General features: G+C 39.7%; 1 protein-coding gene and 1 non-coding gene across 3 annotated transcripts in view; both read right to left on the bottom strand.

The window, feature by feature from the left end:
• The window catches only part of C9orf72 (C9orf72-SMCR8 complex subunit), a 39,346-nt gene extending 19,968 nt beyond the window's left edge, over nucleotides 1-19,378 (bottom strand). For both annotated transcript variants that reach the window (XR_005720672.1, XM_040237940.1), the window contains exons 1-7: nucleotides 19,302-19,378; nucleotides 12,772-13,259; nucleotides 11,389-11,448; nucleotides 5,238-5,333; nucleotides 4,420-4,484; nucleotides 3,074-3,146; nucleotides 1,287-1,403 (exon numbers count right to left, since the gene is read on the bottom strand). Coding sequence is in view for 1 of the 2 variants with exons in the window: in XM_040237940.1 (XP_040093874.1) it covers nucleotides 1,287-1,403; nucleotides 3,074-3,146; nucleotides 4,420-4,484; nucleotides 5,238-5,333; nucleotides 11,389-11,448; nucleotides 12,772-13,215 (855 nt within the window). In the remaining variant the exon portion in view is untranslated. The remainder of the gene's footprint in view (nucleotides 1-1,286; nucleotides 1,404-3,073; nucleotides 3,147-4,419; nucleotides 4,485-5,237; nucleotides 5,334-11,388; nucleotides 11,449-12,771; nucleotides 13,260-19,301) is intronic.
• Nucleotides 88-159, bottom strand: TRNAC-GCA. The gene has a single exon. It is a non-coding gene; the product is annotated as a tRNA-Cys (tRNA).
• Nucleotides 19,379-21,165: the final 1,787 nt, after the last annotated feature.

Below are 21,165 nucleotides of genomic sequence, written 5' to 3'. Positions count from 1 at the left end.
GGACTGTAGCCTACCAGGCTCCTCCATTCATGGGATTCTCCAGGCAAGAGTACTGGAGTGGGCTGCCATTTCCTTCTCCAGAGGATCTTCCCAACCCAGGGATCGAACCTGGGTCTCCTGCATTGCAGGCAGACACTTTAACCTCTGAGCCACCAGGGAAGCCTATAGTAAGTATACTTTCCAGGTATAGTCAGTTGGGTAGTCAGTTGCCATATAACAAGTACCTACCGTTACAATATCAAAGTCTGCTCTAAAATCTATACAATTTAGACTTGCATGGAAAATTCTTAACAGACATGTTTTCATTAAATTATAGTTTCAAATTCTCTGCTATGCATTTGGTATAGGTCTCTTTAAGGGATAAAATTATACAATAAGTGAGATGATGCTGAGGAAATAAAAGTACTAACTACCTCATTATGCCTTTATAGGAGAAGTTCTAATTTTCAGATCTGTACATTTCAAATAAAAAATGAGTTTCTCTTAAGTAGTTTCTATATTTAAACAATATTATTCTGAGCTCAGAGCAAGCATATTATTGAAAATATAAAAGCTGAATATAATTTTTACTTGCAACAATTTTTAGTATTTTTTCTTTCATTTTACTATGCTTATATCCTCAAGAAAGCAATCACTCTGAGAGACTCAGACAATCATTAGGAAATAGACTTCTTCATATCTCTGATGGTAATTGAAACATCAGTAATAGATTCAATAAAGTGAATAAGGATTCCCCATAATTAATGAAAATAATTGTTAATTTATATTTATCTGTTTTGCTCCTTGAAAAGCAGACTCAAGTAAATAAATAAAAAATATAAAATAAATTTTTCCTTATATATACATATACACTGATATACAGAAACTGGTCAAATCCTGTATACTTTTTCAACATAGGAAGCAGCTTAACATTTCTTTTCAGTAAATGAATGTGGTACATAAAACATAAAATGGTAACACAAAAATTCAAATCTGTTCAGTAAATAAGAAATATTCCCATTTTAGTTGTGTGAACTGATTCAAGCACCTATCAAAAAAAAAAAATCCTAAGACCAGACAGGTGTGGGAAACCAAACAGAAACACAAAGAAAGCTATTCTGTGATGTTTCACTGATACAAACTATAAATTTATAAGATATACACTCCATCCTCAGACCTGTGAAAAGGAAGTCAAGCTCCTTACCATACAAACACGAGACACGTTAAATGCTAATGTTCAACATATAAAGAATCTCAAAAATGATTTTAAAAAAGTTGGTTTCACTTGTGATAAATGGAAACTGTACCTTTAGTAGGCCTTGTACAAAGAGCCCTGACTCGTATTTAAATGATGATTCTGCTTCACACAATCTGGAGCATTTTCTCTCTGCTGGAGTCAGAAAAAGGCATAATGTTCTTACTATCTGTAAAATGAAAATATTTTAGCATTAAAATATGGATAAAAAGGCCACTAGTTTGCTTAGGAAAGAGACCTGAATAGAAATTTCAGGTGTTACTTTCAATAAAACCTATTCTGAAAAATAAGTATTGATCTCAGTAACCTGGAATAGTCTATGGGATTATAACAGCTGTTGCTTAACCTAAGTATTCTGTGGCCAAATAAGCTTGGAAAATGTTAGTGAAGTTAACTGTATGGTATCTCAAGACCATTACCATTTGAATACACACTGTGACTCTCTAGGTGACTGATACAATAGGCAGACTTTCTCAAACTTATTTTACCATGGAAACCTTATTCCTAATCTTATATGAGGAAATAATGACCTAATATAAGTATTGATTATATATCCCCCGGGCAATAATTTGGATGAGAAAACTAAATGCAGTTCAATTAGGCAGAATTATATCTTCTGTTTAAAAGTTCTATATGTGAAATCTCATCACAATTAGTATCAAAGAGTTTCTAAATCCTTGAATAAAATGAGAATTAATTCTATCAAACTTAATTTGAATTTGGAAACCTATCATTCTGATGAGATTTGATCATAGATCTATTAGGAAAAAATAAAAAGCCATGTAACTATCTGAGAATTCAGGTTATATTCAAAATTTTTATGTTAAAATAGTGGTTTTTAAAATAGTGGTGGCAACCTTTTCCCCCTCAAATTAAAAAGATAAAAAAGAAGCTATTAAGCTAAAAGAGGATGGTAGATAAGAAAAATGTGCAAAATACAGAACCCCAACCATCGAGGCTTTTTCTCCCCAAGAAGCAACTGGGAAGGTCCTATGGAACCGAAAGCTACCTTTTTGGGGCAGCAGAAATAATAAGAAGCCACTAGATATAATATAATAACAGGTAAGTTAATCTGTCATAAATGGTTATACCAGAAATACAATCTTGGTAAATCAAGGGTTGGGTAAGTCTACAGGGAAGCTTATCACAGAAAAAAAAAAAATAATGAAATTATTTGTCAAGCAAATAATCATTCCTAACATACTTCTTGTGTAAAACCTGAAAAATTAGGTTCGCTTAAATTGATAAGATACATATACTTATCTCTTTCTAATTACTGATCAGTGAAGAAAAGTACAAAATCCCTTAGTTTACTATCTAATGCTTGGAAAGGTTCATGAATTCTTTTTTAACTCTCACAGCACTAAAGGAGGTGGTCACAAATGTTGCCATACAACCTCCAATGACCACTTATTAGCAATAGGTTCCTAAGAGGAAAAGATTTAGAGGGAAAGCAAGGTAATGAAATCAAGATGAATGATGAGATACCATTTCCTTGAGATTAGTACCAAAAGAACATGGCTATCTTCATATACATTAAAGATAACATCAGGAAACAGAAGACAAATATTTTTTAAAACATCTGATTTTAAAATATTATCAAAACCATTTATACAATACTGAGACTAGTATTTATAAATTATCACAATGAAATTGATAAATGACTTCCTATTCAGAGAGTTTATTTTTGCCATAGGGTATCCCAGTAACTTGGTCAGATTACATTGCCTCCTAATATTATAAGATCATCTTGACTGCAACCTAACCTTTAAATTACAATCCACATACGCTAGCAGCATTAAAAAATCAGATTATTTGCTGGATTACAAAATAAATTACCTTATTCACTTTCTCTGCACTGCTACCTACTACAACAGAGCAGCCACAAGTTTGCAAGTGTGAGCTGATAGCACTGTGAATTGAAAAAAAAAAGATTAAAAAAATGTTGACTGTAAAATAATTTCACAAACTAAAAAAAAAAAAAAAAGACAAGTGAACTTCAAAAAACTCTGAATAGCTTTAAATGATGAACACCCAAGTTTTGATTGTAATGCCATCTTTTATTTCTATAGTACTCGGCATTTTCCACCACATGCCTTTCACAGATTCTATCTGAACCTTAAAACAATGCAGTTAGTAAAATATCACAGTTTTATAGTGGAAGAAACTGAGGTATAAAGAGGTTAAAGTGGTTTGTTTAAAGTCAAATGGGGCTAAAAATAACCTCATGAATGGCTGACACTGAGGAGAATCAGGACTAAAGAGCTCCTGATTCAAGCCACGTAAGGCTTTGAGGTGAAACACATAACTTTAACACCCCATCATGAACCTAAAGGAGAAGACTGCAGACATAATATTTTATCCTTTCATTCCTCATTTTTTAAAACAAAATTTCATGATAATATGTAACTGTAAAGAAACACTCAAGTAGAAGATGAGATTATATAAGTAGAAGATGAGATTATAAATGCAGGCCGAGCACTTAGGGGACTAATATGCAGGCACTCAATAAACACTGGCCATTATCATCCTTATTATCATTTTTCTTAGAATAAATACATAGAAAATGTTAGCTATTTGCTATTATTATGTGCCACGCACTGTTCTAAATGCCTAACACGATTCATCTCACTCAATCTTACAACACTCCTATGAAGTGGGTAATATTATCCCATTTTATAGATGAGGAAATGCAGGCATGGAGAGCTCCTATAGCTTGCTCAGGGTTACACAGCAGTAAGCCAGGATGCCTGATTTTAGAGCTCACATTCTAAAATCTACTGTAACAAGGAAAGGATCAGTACAAATATGAAAATTTTCTTTTCTAGGCCTAAGTACGTCCATCTATAACACAACTTAATTAGAAAGGGTTCTTTGTTTCAGCTTTAATGAGAAGAAAAACAAGAAACCAGAACCAGACAAGGGTCCAAGAATTCTTATCTAAACACTATGGGAAACTCAGCTTCTTTAAATATTAAAAAGAGTCACATCAAATATATCATAGGTATGTAACAACTAAAGAAGCAACACAAAGCTAAGCAATAATTCAATCATGCATCGCTGACCCTAGAATAATCTAGTTAGGCATTCTCTTATTATTTTCTTCCTTCCCAATCTTGTCACACGTGAGCATAAGGTCTGCATCTGCTTCATCCAGCTTTTATGGAAAGAAACAAAATTCTTACTTGAGAAGAAAGCCTTCATGGCAACTGTCACCAATATCATCATCATTGAGAACTGTATCAGCTATCTAAAATGCACCAAAAGGAAAAAAAAGAATATTCTGGCTGTTAACAAAACGCTAAAATAACAATTTTAATACATGAGTTTTCTGAAGTCTAGGTTCAATATGACACATTGCCCTCATTTCTGAGCATCACAAATCCCCATAAAACAATCTGTGTCACCAATATAAACTTGCAGAATAAATGATGCAAAAGCTGGTGAGACAGGTTAAGCAATCATTTTTACAAGAACTACTTCCTCTTCTGAGCTGTCACAGTCCGGAAACAAATCTTAATTACAAAGTCAGGAAGCTGCTAATTTAGTTGCCTAAAGATTTCTCTTCACATCTATAGTGTGTAATTCCTAATGTCCTCAACAAATGAGTGATTAAGGAAATCACACTAGTGAAGATAAGGGAACCTCCATTAGCAGCTAGTGATCTGTACACTACTTTGTTACAAAAAGTACTGCACTAAACACTGATTGACTCTCTAAGGTCTGAAATTCTCATACTTCTAGGAAATGCAAAAGTGGAGAATTTAACTAAATAAATTTATCATAACTGCTATTACTAACCAAAAGGTCTCTGCTTGGCCATTAAATTCAGGATTTTAAATGTGCTTGTTAAAGTGGCTCATAATTCATATGAATGATATGTATGATAAAAATTTGTACTACTGAAATTAGAACATTACTAATATATGTAATAGTAATATAACTTAGGGGAATTAATAAACGGTACCAGTGCTCCGATTTAACATGACAACTGAGAACGTACATCGATTTCTTCAGGAACACTGTGCGATTTCATAGATGAAAGCAGTTCCATTACGGGAATGACTTCTCCAGTAAGCATTGGAATAATACTCTGACCCTGCACAAAAAAGTAAAATGAAGCGAAGAAAATCACAAAATATAGGATGAAGTTGGCGATAACAAATCAAAAACTGAAAGCAAAGAATAATACCCTTTAACAGAAATACTTGATAGCTTATTCAAACACTGGAGGAGGAAATAACAACCCCTTCTGGTATTCCTGCCTGGAAAATTCCATGGACAGAGGAGCCTGGTGGGCTACAGTCCATGGGGTCGCAAAGAATGGGACATGACTGAGCAACTGAGCACACACATTCAAACACAGCCTCAGTGTCTACTCTAAAACCTTTCTATTTCTAAAAGATTTATATGCTATTTAAAACTCCTTTTCATTCTTCCAGGAATAATTTTCTTTAGTCAGAATGGAATCATTGGTTTATCATTTACACGCAATAATTAAATCACCACACCAAATTTAGAAAGAATCTCCTTTGCAATTTTATTGTGAACTCTTGCTAATCAAAGGTGATCGATGTATTTTATATTAAAAATGAGGAAAGACAAGCGTAAAAAGGCTTTAAAATTCTCAGTAGAAATCTCAGTAGTAAAGCTTGAGTCAATATTCAATCTCTATATTCATAATAAGGTATAATCTACCCAAATCAAAGTCATAGCATGTATTTTTAAGAATCAATAAAGAAGACAAGTTTCCTTTAGTGTTCTTTCAAGGGAATACTACGACTGCTTACATCTCAAAAATGTAATTTTAAAATCTGCAGTTTATAGAAGGAAGCTGAAAACTCAATAGAGAACACCGCAGGTGTGAAGTGCCTCAAGTATGGGTAGCTCCCACATGCATTCGTGGCCACTGCTAACTCCCCCACAATGTTTTGCCCATGCTGAAATCACAAACTTTTAAAGAGGCAGGTGAAACTGTCGTATGTCTATCAATTTTTAGCTAAACATGTTTTTAAAATCACATATTAAGATCAATCTAAGAACAAAACTTATCCCCTCATTCACATTTTAGGAAATGATTATATTTAAACTCCTTACCTTAAATTGAAGAAAGTGGGGAAAACCACTAGACTATTCAGATATGACCTAAATCAAATCCCTTATGATTATACAGGGGAAGTAACAAATAGATTCAAGGGATTAGATCTGATAGAGTGCCTGAAGAACTATGGACGGAGGTTCGTGACATTGTACAGGAGGCAGGGATCAAGACCATCCCCAAGAAACAGAAATGCAAAAAAGGCAAAATGGTTGTCTGACGAGGCCTTACAAATAGCTGGGATAAGAAGAGAAGCTGAAGGCAATGGAGAAAAGGAAAGATAGACCTATTTGAATGCAGCCTTCCAAAGAATAGCAAGGAGAGATAAGAAGACTTTCCTAAGTGATCAATGCAAAGAAATAGAGGAAAACAACAGAATGGGAAAGACTAGATACCTCTTCAGGAAAATTAGAGATACCAAGGGAACATTTCACGCAAAGATGGGCTCAATAAAGGACAGAAATGGTATAGACCTAACAGAAGCAGAAGATATTAAGAAAAGGTGGCAAGAATACACAGAAGAACTGTATAAAAAAGATCTTCATGACCCAGATAATCACGATGGTGTGATCACTCACCTAGAGCCAGACATCCTGGAATTCTAAGTTAAGTGGGCTTTAGGGAAGCATCACTATGAACAAAGCTAGTAGAGGTGATGAAATTCCAGTTGAGCTATTTCAAATCCTAAAAGATGATGCTGTGAAGTGCAGCACTTGATATGCCAGCAACTTTGGAAAACTCGGCAGTGGCCACAGGACTGGAAAAGGTCAGTTTTCATTCCAATCCCAAAGAAACGCAAAGCCAAAGAATGTTCAAACTATTGCACAATTACGCATCTCACGCGCTAGCAAGGCAATACTCAACATTCTCCAAGCCAGGCTTCAACAGTACATGAACCGTCAACTTCCAGATGTTCAAGCTGGATTTAGAAAAGGCAGAGGAACCAGAGATCAAATGGCCACCATCCGTTGGATCATAGAAAAAGCAAGAGAATTCCAGAAAAACATCTATTTCTGCTTCACTGACTATGCCAAAACCTCTGACTCTGGATCACAACAAACTGTGGAAAAGTCTTAAAGAGATGGGAATATCAGACCACCTGACCTGCCTCCTGAGAGATCTGTATGTGGGTCAAGAAGCAACAGTTAGAACTGGACATGGAACAACAGACTGGTTCCAGATCAGGAAAGGAGTACGTCAAGGCTGTGTATTGTCACCCTGCTTATTTAACTTATATGCAGAGTACATAATGCTCTGGATGGGCTAGATGAAGCACAAGGTTGAATCAAGATTGCTGGAAGAAATATCAATAACTTCAGATATGCAGATAACACCACCCTTATGGCAGAAAGCGAAGAAGAACTAAAGAGCCTCTTGATGAAAGAGGACAGTGAAAAAGTTGGCTTAAAACTCAACATTCAGAAAATGAAGATCATGGCATCCGGTCCCATTACTTCATGGCAAACAGACAGGGAAACAATGGAAATAGTGACAGACTTTATTTTCTTGGGCTTCCAAATCACTGCAGATGGTGACTGCAGCCATGAAATTAAAAGATGCTTGCTCCTTGGAAGAAAAGTTATGACCAACCTAGACAACATATTAAAAAGCAGAGACATCACTTTGCAGACAAAGGTTGGTTTAGTTAAAGCTATTGTTTTTCCAGTAGTCATGTATGGATGTGAGAATTAGACTATAAAGAAAGCTGAGTGCCAAAGAACTGATGCTTTTGAATTGTGGTGCTGGAGAAGACTCTTGAGAGTCCGCTGGACTAAAAGGAGATCCAACCAGTCCATCCTAAAGGAAATCAGTCCTGAATATTCATTGGAAGGACTGATGTTGAAGATGAAACTCCAATACTTTGGCCACCTGATGTGAAGAACTGACTCTGGAAAATATCCTGATGCTGGGAAAGATTGAAGGCAGGAGGAGAAGGGGATGACAGAGGATGAGATGGTTGGATGGCATCATCAACTCGATGGACATGAGTTTGAGCAAGCTCTGGGAGTTAGTGCTGGACAAGGAGGCTTGGCGTGCTGCAGTCCACGGGGTCGCAAAGAGTCAGACATGACTGAGCGACTGAACTGAACTCAAACTCCTTACATGCCTATTTGAAGTAGAAACTCTGCATTCCTAGGACCAGTCCTTTTTTTCAGTGACTTAACCTAGTTTTCAGAGCCCCATATCATGTTAAGTTGCTTTATAATTTAAATGTGATGCTGCCTCTGGAAATGGTATCCTAAGTCATAGGCCCCCTTGTATCTCTCAGGATGTTTTATTATAAAAAAAATTTGATCCTGTAGTAAGCCATGAATATAAACCTTCATTTGTTTTTGCTTTTTAATTTTTTAAACGTCAGTTTATAATTACAACAATCAACACATGCAATTCAAAAAGACTAATGATTGAAGTTGTGTTAAATTTGCTTCCTTGTAAAACAATTTTACCATATGACAGCTACAAGCAACTAAAACTAGCATGACTAAACTTTAGACTATATATCATCATCAAATAGTATTTATTGCTCAAAATAAAGTCACTGCAACCTCATGATCTGAGATTTGCAAGAACTCAATTATCAGGCAACTCCTTTTCAGAAAGGATAATTATGGGAGAACACTGTCCCTTTGGGCCTTCCCTGGTAGTTATCTGGTAGAGAATCCACCTGCAATGCAGGAGACCCCGGTTGGATTCCTGGGTTGGGAAGACGCCCTGGAGAAGGGGTAGGCTACCCACTCTAGTCTTCTTGGGCTTCCCTTGTGGTTCAGACGGTAAAGAATTCGCCTGCAATGCGGGAGACCTGGGTTTGATCCCTGGGTTGGCAAGATCTCCTGTAGGAGGGCAAGGCAACCCACTCTAGTATTCTTGCCTGGAGAATCCCCATGGACAGAGGAGCCTGGAAGGCTGCAGTCCATGAGGTCACAAAGAGTGGGACACGACTGAGCAACTAAGCACACACCTTCCCTTTCAGTTCAGTCCAGTTGCTCAGTTGTGTCCGACTCTTTTCGACCCCATGATGTAGGCATATATACTATTTATACACAGCATCTCAGACATTTGTCATTATAAGCAAATGGAGATCCTCACTGAAGCTTAATAACAACAAATACTAGATGGCTGAACACAGAAGAGGCTCTAAAAGGTCTTGAATTTCTCAGCAGGAAAGCGGTTCCCCTTTAAAAGCCTCCTGTTTGTTCAAGTATGTGTGTGCTTAGTCGCTCAGTCATGTCCCACTCTTTGTGACCCCATGGACTGTAGCCTGCCAGGCTCCTCTGTCCATGGGGATTCTCTAGGCAAGAATATTGGAGTGAGGTGTTATGCCCTCCTCCAGGGGATCTTCCCAACCCTGGGATCGAACCCAGTTTTCCCACATTGCAGGTGGATTCTTTACTGTCTGAGCCACCAGGGAAGCCCAGGTATAATTTCCTCCCAACACAGAAAGGGGAGGATAACATTTTTAAGAAGAGGGCTTAAAAGACAAATAAACTTTAACGTTAATCGCTGTCAACTTTATAAGCACAGATTTCTGGTTTGAAAAACTCCCAGAAAACACAGAATTTTACTGGGTTCTAAATTTCATTATGTTGACATAACGCTACTAGTTCCTCTATAACTAGAAGGTACATCTAGAGGTTGGTGAAAATCACCCCGTTCCTGGGCACACTTCTTACTGCCTAGCAAGGAACTAGTGAGTAAGGGAAATATTTCTGTGAGTAAAGGGAAATATTTTCTTGTTAAGTCTTAGACCTTTCTCCATATCTCCCTCCTTCTGACTTTTATAAATGTTATTTACAAAAGTACAAACATATTAATTTTGTAAAGATCATTTTATAGCATTTTGTATTTGCCTTGTTTATGTTCCTATATCCTGACAAATTTCTAGAAAAAGTTATTGTTTAAAATACTATTTGTCTCAGGCATCCCAAAGAGAACCAGAGAGAAGGCTTGTTTACACTGGAGTTTTCAGAGAAGCAATGAGGGTGGCCAGAGGCGATGAGAGTAAATGCAGAGAACACTTTCTCTGTGGGAGATCTCCCTTTAGAGAATCTCTGCCCTGGGTTGAAATGCTTTGTAATTAATTTCCATGAGGGAAGCCATACCCTTGCAATCATGCTTCTCAAACCCTGGTGCCTGTTCCCTAAGGATATTCAAAGCCATGGGATAAACATGGCATGTTTTCTTGGAGACTTGATACCACCAAAAGCCAGGATGGTAAGAAGGTAAGTGGCAAACTGTAATATTAAAACAAATAGATGTATCACGGAATAAAGTGTAAACTGCATGAGGTTTAAACTGAGAAAGGAGCATTGATATAGACATACACTATCATGTGTGAAATAGATAAGTAGTGGGAAGCTGCTGTGTAACACAGGGAGCCTACCCTGGTGCTCTGTGACAATCTAGAAGGATGCGTTGGGGTGGGGATGGGAGATATATATATATATATATAAACTTATGCCTGATTCATGTTGTTGTTCAGCGGAGACTGCCACGAGACTGTAAAGCAATTATCCTCCAAAAAAAAAAAATTGCAAGAGTTTTAAAGATACAAATGAGACTTCAAAGAAATATTATGCCTAGACCTGTGTGTGTGCTCCCAGATATCTTAGGGGTACTCACTCTCCTGCTATAACTACTTCTGTGGAAATGCTTAAGAAGCAATACCTTAAAAAAAATAATATATAGCACTTAAAATTTTTACTATGTGCAACTTGTCCAAAACTTATCCTATGCAAATGGAAAAAAGGTAGCAAAATATTAATTTGTAGATGCAGTTCTTATTATCGTTTATTTATCTAACTCTTCAGGTCTAAGATATGGAAGTTTTCATCCAATTTATTCCATTTATCTCCATAAAGGTTCTGTTCGCATTCAGGCTCACTCTGTCAAACTAATAATGTCTGCAGGGAATCCTCTCAACCCAGGTCTCCTGCATTGCAGGCAGACTCTTTGCCATCTGAGCCAGCAGGGCAGTTTAACAGAAGCACCCCTTAGCTTTACGCAGCCCTTAGTGGTAGGTCTGGCCGTGTCTGGGGATGAGAAATCTGTGCCTTACCTGATCTTCCATTCTCTCTGTGCCTTCCAAGACGATTTTCTGGACATTTTCTTGCCTTTCCTGAGCAAGAGAAAATTCATTAAAATTAATAAACCATAACCGTTAGATACTTGTTTATTTTCCACAATACAGTTAAATGGCAGACATCTTCCTGGGTAATTTAGTTCATGGGAAAAATACTTTCCACTTTAGCGTAAAAAAAAAAGAGGTTGGGTGGGAAGCACCCAACAAATCCATGCTTTCATAGACAATATGAAATAAAATAACACCCTTTTGGTCAGCAGTTAAAAATATAATTCGACAGAAAGACAGTCAATGTAACATCTGCAAAGTTTCACAAAAGAAATCGTACTTTTCAAACTGGATAAGATCAAGATGAATCTAGGGAATATCAAGCTAGATTTTAAATGATTTTTATAAATGTGAGAATTAAGGAGCTACACCTGCAAACATAGTTTTTTAAAAAACTATCCTTTTAAAAGATATTACTTTCCCCTACTATCTGGTAAAAGCCTTACAAAAATCAGTAATGCTTTAGTGGATTTCCATGTTAGTATCAAACTGCAAAGCAGAAAGAACGAAATTTGTTCTTCTCATGAGCCAGAATGACAGTATATGGAAATATAAATATCACTATTTATTAAACTATAGGATTTAAGTGATAACAATAATTTCCTCTAGCTCAAGTCACAAAATCGAAAGGAATATCTTCTGAATACCATTTGGTCCAACTTTTTCATTTTAAAAATTTGGGAACTTGGCAAAGAACTTAAAGGGACCAAAGGTTATATGGGCAAAGGCTTATGAAACAATTGTCCTAAACTGCTTACACTATACACAGTAAGTGAAAGACAGGGTCATGCAATGCAAAAATAAGCTTTCAGAGTCAAACACTTCGCAAGACAAATCCAGACTCTGAAGCTTATGTTTCTTAATTTCTCTAAGCTTTGGTTTTCTGTTTACAATGTGGAGCTATCATCTTCTACCTTCCAGGGTTAAAAGACCACAAATACTAGCCTAAATGGATCTGTACCTAATATGGTAGAAGCAAATAATAGCTCCTGTTTGAAGTTAACTGTATATAATTTCTAAAAATTAGATATAAATGTGCGTGCGTGCCCACTCAGTTGCGTCTGATTCTTTGTGACCTCATGGACTGTAGCCTGAGAGGCTCCTCTGAACATGGAATTTGCCAGGAATTCTGGAGTGGGTTGCCATTTCCTTCTCCAGGAGATCCTCCCCATCCAGGGATTGAACCCTGTCTCTTGCATTGGCAGGCGGATTCTTACCACTGAGCCACCTGGGAAGCCAGATATAAATGTACTGGAAGGTAAACTGTCAGTGGCTAGGTTAGCATGCTTAATAAGTTCCAAACCCACTCACCTTATGCATCCATATCCTCCCTTTCCGGATAATGTGAGTTAATCTATCCACACACACTCTGTGAAGTGGGAGGTAGAAGCTCAGCTCTGTCTGGGGAAGGATAATCGATAGTCCATAGGTGCTTCTATCCCCATTCCAGTTTCCGTCGAAGATTAACGAAACAATAATTACTCCCTTCTCAGATAAGACAAAGAACTTCACGTCTATTGCCCCACTCTCTGCATTTCGAAGGATTTCTCCGTTGAGGGTATGGTTGGCAAGAAAAGTTATTTCTCCATCGCTGAGAAGTACCTGTTCTGTCTTTGGAGCCCAGATGTGCCTTACTCTGGGACCAAGAATATTGTCCCAGTAAGCGAAGGTCGCTGCTAATAAAGGGGATTCACCACTTAAAGCAATCTCTGTCTTTGCAACAGCTGGCGATGGTGGTGGACAGAGGGTCGACATCACTGCATCCCATTTGTCACATTATCTGAAAGCTCCAGGGGTATCTGGACAATGACATACAAAACCAGTAATCAAGTTCAGTGGTTTTAAAAGTCATCCATCAAAAACGCAATTGTTGGTACTGATATCTACTCGTGTGCGCAGACTCAGTCATGTCTGTCTATTTGTGATCACATGGACTGCAGCCCGCCAGGCTCCTCTGTCCATGGGATTCTCCAGGGAAGAATACTGGAGTGGGTTGCCATTTCCTCCTCCAGGGGATTTTCCCAACCCAGGGATCAAACTCACATCTCCTGCGTTGGTAGGCAGATTCTTTACCTTTGAGCCACCTGGGGAGCCCACTGATATATACAACACTACTCTGTTTAAAATGGATAACTAATAAAGACCTGCTGTATAACATGGGAAACTCTTCTCAATACTCTGCAATGACCTATCTGGGAAAATAACGTGAAGAGTGGATATATGCATGTGCTGTACAACAGAAACAGAACACTGTAAACTAACTATACTTCAATAAAAATTAAAAAAAAACAAGTGCACTCTAAGGTAAAAAAAAAAATCTTAAATGATTTAGACATATGTGGTTTTCTCCTCTCCAGTCAAAAAGATGTGAAAGCATGTCTCCAACTATGCATGGCAGGGGCACATTAAGTGGTTGCTGATATGATGATAATTTCATGATACACAGTAGTAAATTACCACTTATAACCAGGATACACACTTAGAAATCCAAAATAATGACCTTAAAAAAAGCCTTTGAACATTAATATGAAATATTATATACTAAAGCTCATTGAATAGATCCTCACTGTTTCTAAATGGCCAGCCTATTTGCAATTCTAATGTGATTAGCTATTTGGTTCCTGAACCATAGGAATTAAAGAGAAGCCAACTGGGAAAGGGAGGGCTCACCTAGAGACCATGGCCCCTGTTGTGGGCTGAACTGTGCCCTTCCCCACCCCAAACACATGTGCAAGTCCTAACCCCCTGCGATCTTATTTAGAAATGAGTGTAATGAGGTTAGGATGAGGTGATATTGGAGCAGGATGGTCCTAACACAATGGCTGGTGTCCTGACAAGGAGAGAAAGCTTTGGAGGCAAGCAGACAGAGACAGGGCTATGTGGAGATGAAGATAAACTGGAGTATGTGGCTCCAGGCCAAGGTATGTGTGCTGGTACTACCAGAAGCTAAACAGAGGCAAAGAGAGATTCTTCCCTGGAGTATTTAGAGGAGCATGCCTCTGCCAACCACTTATTTTGGGCTTCTAGCTTTCAGAATTGAGACAGGATACATTTTTACATCACCCAGTTTGTGGTTCTTTGTTATGGCAGTCCATACCTGGCAGCAGAAAACCTTAAAAGCTGCTAAGAAGGCGGGGGGCGGGAGGGTGGGGGGTAGGGAGGGTGGGGGGTAGGGAGAGAAAAGAAAGACAAAAGATTGTAAGACCACAACAATCTGGAACCTTATGAGAAAATGAGGAAACAGGATGCACAGGATTATTCTCAGCATACTCTTTGGGCATCAAGGGTATTAAAGCCAAAACAGGTGTTTAAAATGAGGTAAGTATATTTAATATGCTGTTCAAGAAATAGGAAATATATTTAATATGCTATTCAAGAAAGCAGTGTGGCATTTTATCATTACAAGAAGTTTCTACACTAAACGGCTGAAGTAAAAAAGCTTTAATTATTTAAAACATGTAGAGGACTAAATGGTTGGATGGGCCCTTTCAATCTACTGAGAAAATAGAGAAGAGTGAACTGCCCAAGGTCACTGAGCCACACTAGAATCCAGGTCTCTTCGACATCTTGCTGCTGCTGCTAAGTCACTTCAGTCGTGTCCGACTGTGCGACCCCATAGACGGCAGCCCACCAGGCTCCCCCGTCCCTGGGATTCTCCAGCAAGAACACTGGAGTGGGTTGCCATTTCCTTCTCCAATGCATGAAAGTGAAAAGTGACAGGGAAGTCGCTCAGTCGTGTCCGACTCTTTGCGACCCCATGGACTGTAGACCACCAGGCTCCTCCGTCCATGGGGTTCTCCTGGCAAGAGTACTGGAGCGGGGTGCCATTTTGACATCTTAACCCACTCCAATGGATCACTCTAAAACTGTACATTCAATGACGTATGAATGCAAAATGAATCATTCCTGCCTAATATTAAAATTGAATACCTATGCGTATTCAGTGCCAATTTCATTTAGGCAAGTCTAAAATTGTGGAATCTATTCATTATAATGGTAAAGGATAGTAGTTAATAGGTGAGCTATGATACATCTACCTTTGCCTGTATGATTGCTTTAGAAATAACATTTGATCTATAACTAAGTTCATGTCAAAGTAAACCATTTTACTTAAAATAAAGAACTTTATCTACACCTTGTCAGGAGGGCTCAGAGACTGATGAAAAGCAAAAAATAAAATACTCTAATTTTAGAGTGTTGTATGAGCACTTTTATCATGATGTCAAGAATGGATATACAGCGTTTGGCAAAATGCCTTACTGTAAGTATGTGCAGAAATCGTTTAACACAAAGACAGTCCTTGTGTATTTTTTATTTTAGAAATTCATTTAGGAAATATTCACAGTTTTAAATGTGCTGTCTCAATTTAATAGACTTTAGAGATTACACTCAGTATAAGTTGTATAGCTTGCTTAAAATATCCACTGTTGGGACTTCCCTGGTGGTCCAGTGGTTAGGATACCACGTTCCCAATGCAGGGATCGTGGGTTCAATCCCTGGTCAGGGAACTAGGATCCTGCAGCCCACATGACTCAGTCGGGAAAAAAAAAAATCCGTTGTTACAGATACAATTTAAATACTTTATAATGACAGTATATAGGAATATAATTTGAATAGAAACTGTAATGATGCTTAGATAATAACAGCAAACCTTAGAGGCCAAGGAGATGCATTAAGTAAACACATACCCATACCAGTATACTGTAACATGTTCTTTTGTTCTTCCTTTTTGGATAAAAAAGGTGAATAATCATAAAGGTAATATTGCCATTCAAACATTTCATCATTGTATTGAAAATAAAAAACACTTAAGTGGAATTGAGTCCTGGAACAAAATCTGGTTAGATTATAGCACAACCTTTTACCTAATTGTGAAAACTGTTCTATTATAGGCCACTAACTGCGTTCAACGGAAAAGGCAATGGCACCCCACTCCAGTACTCTTGCCTGGAAAATGCCATGGACAGAGGAGCCTGGTAGGCTGCAGTCCATGGGGTCGCTAAGAGTCGGACACGACTAAGCGACTTCACTTTCACGCACTGGAGAAGGAAATGGCAACCCACTCCAGTGTTCTTGCCTGGAGAATCCCAGGGACAGGGGAGCCTGGTGGGCTGCCGTCTATGGGGTCGCCCAGAGTTGGACACGACTGACGCGACTTAGCAGCAGCAGCAACTACGTTCAATCTTACTGCTAGTAACATCAGAAAGAAAATAAATGATGAAGATTATGTTGAATTGTTTAGCTTTAAATCTTACTGGAAGAAATAACTTAAGAAATTAAAGTCACAGAGAAGTATAGTTAAGAGAGCAGTAAAAATGAATTTGCTAACAGTTAAAGTCATCATCTTTGGCAAAGAAAATTCATATATACAGAAATGGCTTGAAATCAAGAGTCTTTCATCAATATATCTTTTTACATGTAGTGCTGGCTACACCAGACAGTTATGAAACAAGAGTTTTGAGGTAAGCCAGGATCCAAACTGGGTGACACAGTGGCTTGCCACACTCCTGTAAACAAAGAACAGGGTTCATGAGGGTATACCCAATATACTTGCTGAAAATAATCCAGCACATGCAGACATAAAGATTAATTACCACATGTTAAAACTGTTAGCACAGGGGTAGTTTTAAACTTTTGCTTTTTTAAAACCTCTGCTAAAAATCAGTTATCTCCTCTCTGGTTGATATTTAGAAAGTTGGTTGGCCTTTACTGCTGTTGTAAATAAGAACTCAACCATCATTAGGCCCACATTTCTCATAACCATGCTTTCTGTTTATTACCTCCCAATCCTAAAAGAGGGGGCTTCCCTGATCGTTCAGACTGTAAAGCATCTGCCTGCAATGCGGGAGACCTGGGTTCGATCCCTAGGGCGGGAAGATCCTCTGGAGAAGGAAATGGCAACTCACTCCAATATCCTTGCCAGGAAAATCCCATGGATGGAAGAGGCTAGTAGGCTATAGTCCACAGGGTCACAAAGAGTCAGACATGACTGAGTGACTTCACAATCCTAAGAGAGGGCTTCCCAGAAGGCGAGGTGGTAAAGAATCTGTCTGGCAATGCAGGAGACTCAACAGACTTGAGTTCAACCCCTGGGTTGGGAAGACTCCCTGGAGGGAGAAATGGCAACCCACTCCAGTATTCTAGTCTGGTAAATTCCATGGAGAGAGGAGCCTGGCGGGCTATAGTCCATGGGTCATAGTGTCAGACACAACTGAGTGACAGACACACACACACACAGACACACAGCCCCAAGAGAAGCAGGATCCTAATAAAATAGCCCAACTTCAAAAATAGGACCTGCCCAGACAGATTTTATTGACACTAAACTCCCTGTAATGCCAGATAAAAAAGACTTTGCAACACTTTCCAAGACTCAGAGGTGTAGTTCACCATAGCCCTATCTGACCATCTCCCAGAGCTCCAGTTTCTCAAATAGGCAGGCTAACGTACTACTCCTTAGAATTATTTAATTAAAACAGAAAAATAGGAGTCTTTGGTTTTTTCTTTCTCTGAAAATTAATTTGTATTGCTAACAGAGCCAGAAAAACAACAACAACAAAAAATGACATTGTTTTATTAACTTTATAAGGTGGGAGGAAAAAACCCTTTAGCTCCTATGTAATTGTTCCCTGGGGCAGGTTAAGGCTAGCCTAGTGCACAATCCATCACTTCTCTTGTTTTTGTTTCATAGAGTACATTCATCATGATGTTAGTTTCCAACTGATTCAGGGCTTTCCTAGACTGACAAGGTGCCGGCAATACTATCTGTGTCACATAACACCATCGTATTTCAAGTATTCTGACTTCAGGCTATTAATTTCCCATACATTATATTCCTGTTTCTGTGACTTTTCCAACGTCTGAGATCATCAGTAAGATATAACAGTATTTTTCAAGCTCTTTGTACAAATTAAAATGCCAGATGGATTGACACCCCCCCCCCGCCTTGCTTTGGATCACAAGATGAGAACAGTCTGAATCGGAATTCATCCACTGGCCACGGTCAGGATGTTTTCACTAAAGCCTAACAATCTCCATTGTTTCGGAAAGGGCCACCTCTCTAGGGCAAGTGCATGACCTCCCAGTCTCCTGAATACAGAAGCCTGGTGGAGATCACCAGGGCCAGTCAGACCCTGTGTGGTCAAAGCAGACGCGTAATCACGGCACTTCTTTCTGCAACTGATGCCATCAGTCAAGTGATACCCAAATCATAATGGTCACTTCCTTTAAGTCTGTGCAATCTCGGAGAAGAGAAGTAAACAGGTCATGAACCACAGAACGGGAGCAAAACCCAGTCTAGAATTGCTGCACCAGATTCCAAGACATCAGCAATCCTTAGAAACCTCGAAACCGAGACAATTCTGTAAGCCAGTAGTTTGATTCCAGCCCACCCCATCCCACTTCATCCTCTCTCGGACCCCGACTCGGTCCGGAGCAGCCGCGCGCCGCCAGCTCTCTGGCCTTCCCCGGGCCAGGCCTGTTGGTGCCCGAGGCTCCTTCCCCTCGAGCCCGCGCGGCACACGGATCCGACGGATCGATCTCTTCGGATCTCACGCCAGGACCCCGGGAAGGAGCCAGCTCGGGGACTGCGGGCGGGAAAGCAGAAAAGGAGACGGAACCCCGTGCCCCTATCTCTGCGCCGCCGCTGCCGGAAAGTCCGGGGCCCGGATGCAGACAACTCCACTAGTCGCCGGGCTGGAAAACCCGATGCCCGCTTTCAGTCACGGGGTGAAAGGGAAGACCCGCGGAGCCGAGCCCTGGGGAGAGCCTCCGCCTCCGCCCTTGTCCGATCCCAGCAACCGAAGCCCAAACAGCCACCTACACGCCGGCTTCTCACTCACCCACTCGCCACCGCCTGCTGCTTCGCCGTCGCCGCCGCGGGCAAATGAACCGCAACCGCAGCCACGCCCCCGCAGCTCTGGCCCCGCCCCCTGCCCCGCCCCCGTGAGCGTCGAGTCCTCGAACTGGCTTCACGCCACGGTTGTCTCTCGCCTCGTGCTCTTCTCCTGGTTAAATTTTTTCCTGTCTTTGCTCGTTCACCCTCCGCGAATATAGTGAGAGCAAAGGGAGGAGAGAAAGGGCGGGAAAAACAAAAACACACACTTCCTAAGCACCCGTCCTTTCTGGGCCCCGCCCCCTTAAGGAAGGAACCGGGCAGCAGGGATGGTTGACGCATTAAGCGCCATCTTCCACGCGGGCGGAACAAGTTGCAGCAATACCATCTTCTCGTGGGACACCGTAGGTACGTCTTGGCGTTTTCGAAATACGATTACGTAAACGCACGAGGCCGGCGAGAGGAGGGGCGGGGCCTTCTTGCTCTATCCCTTTGCTCAAAGACGGGCTCTGTAAACTTAGCGTAAGGAGTTAGCCGCGAAGATTTTATAGTTTACCCGGTGGGCTGCCGGGCCCCCAGAAAGTAAAGTCGAATTGATGGCTGTGAATTGTTTTGTTTGTGTTTGGCAGGTAGCGGGCGTTCAACAAATACTTGATGAATGAGTGGATTTCTTTTATTTATGACACAATTCAGTGTACTGTAACTTCACCCCAAGTGTCCTTAGGCAATTTCCTTTCCCACAATATATAGTCACCGCAGCTTTGTCTTCTGTACATATAAGCATTTTCTCAGGCATGATTTTCACATCTTTAAAGATCCTATTAGCCAGTTTCTCAATGTGAGTGAGTTGGGGTTTTACTAACCTTTCAAAATATATTGTATTATTCTCTGATGTGATGTAAGATTTTTTTTTTTTTTATTTAAACCTCGAGTTAAGCCTTTTGGTCTGCACATGTGTATATTCAGGTTATTTGCTGCAGATGAGTAGCACTAACATTTTAAATCTTTATAAATATCTTTATCGTTCAGAGGAAGAAATACACAATGATTCTCTCACACCTATACTCTCTGCGGAAATAGACACCTTTGTGTTTTATGCTTATATCAAACACCAGAAAAGCTATCATTTATCTCGTTCCTACTGTTTCTTTGGTGGTGTGCTTCTCAGCCTACATAAAGAATTATGCCCAATCCTCCTAACATGTTTAGGATATAGATATCGTCATCCTTGTTTTACAGAGGATTTGACTAAGGTTCAGACAGATTATCCAAAACCATCCAGCCAGTGGATTCAGGCCAGTTTTTTGCAATTCTAAGCACCCACTGAGTTCTGAGGATACCAGGCTGATACTGAGTTGATGACAGTCTTTCTCAGATAACACCTAGGGGAGATAATACCAACACTTGCAGTTTAGAGTAAGATTGGGACTCAGAGTAAGTGCTTGAGAGAGGAATACAGTGCCAAGAGCAGTTTTTCCTACTTCAACATTCTGCCTCAGGACAAGATAACTTCCCTTGTCTCCAATTCCTCTTGGAGACAATGGAAATTGTTTCTGGCTTTGTGCAACATCAACCCTAGAACAACTATGCTTCCTGTGAGAGAGATAATCAAACACCAAGGCCTAAATTCTGCATGGCCATGAGAAATAAGATACATAATGAAAGTGGCTCTGTATGCAGGATGCTTTATAGTTAGTAAATGTGAGTTTTCCCCCCTCACATCTCATTGAACAATTTCTGTAGGTATTGTGCAACACTCCAGTGTTCTTGCGTGGAGAATCCCAGGGAAGGCGGAGCCTGGTGGGCTGCCGTCTATGGAGTCGCACAGAGTCGGACACGACTGAAGCGACTTAGCAGCAGTAGCAGCAGCT

The sequence above is a fragment of the Oryx dammah genome, unplaced genomic scaffold, assembly GCF_014754425.2.
Source record: "Oryx dammah isolate SB20612 unplaced genomic scaffold, SCBI_Odam_1.1 HiC_scaffold_1, whole genome shotgun sequence".
NCBI classification, from domain to species: domain Eukaryota; kingdom Metazoa; phylum Chordata; class Mammalia; order Artiodactyla; family Bovidae; genus Oryx; species Oryx dammah.
Note: the sequence above shows the minus strand (reverse complement) of the source record. Positions and strands in the feature narration are given on the sequence as shown.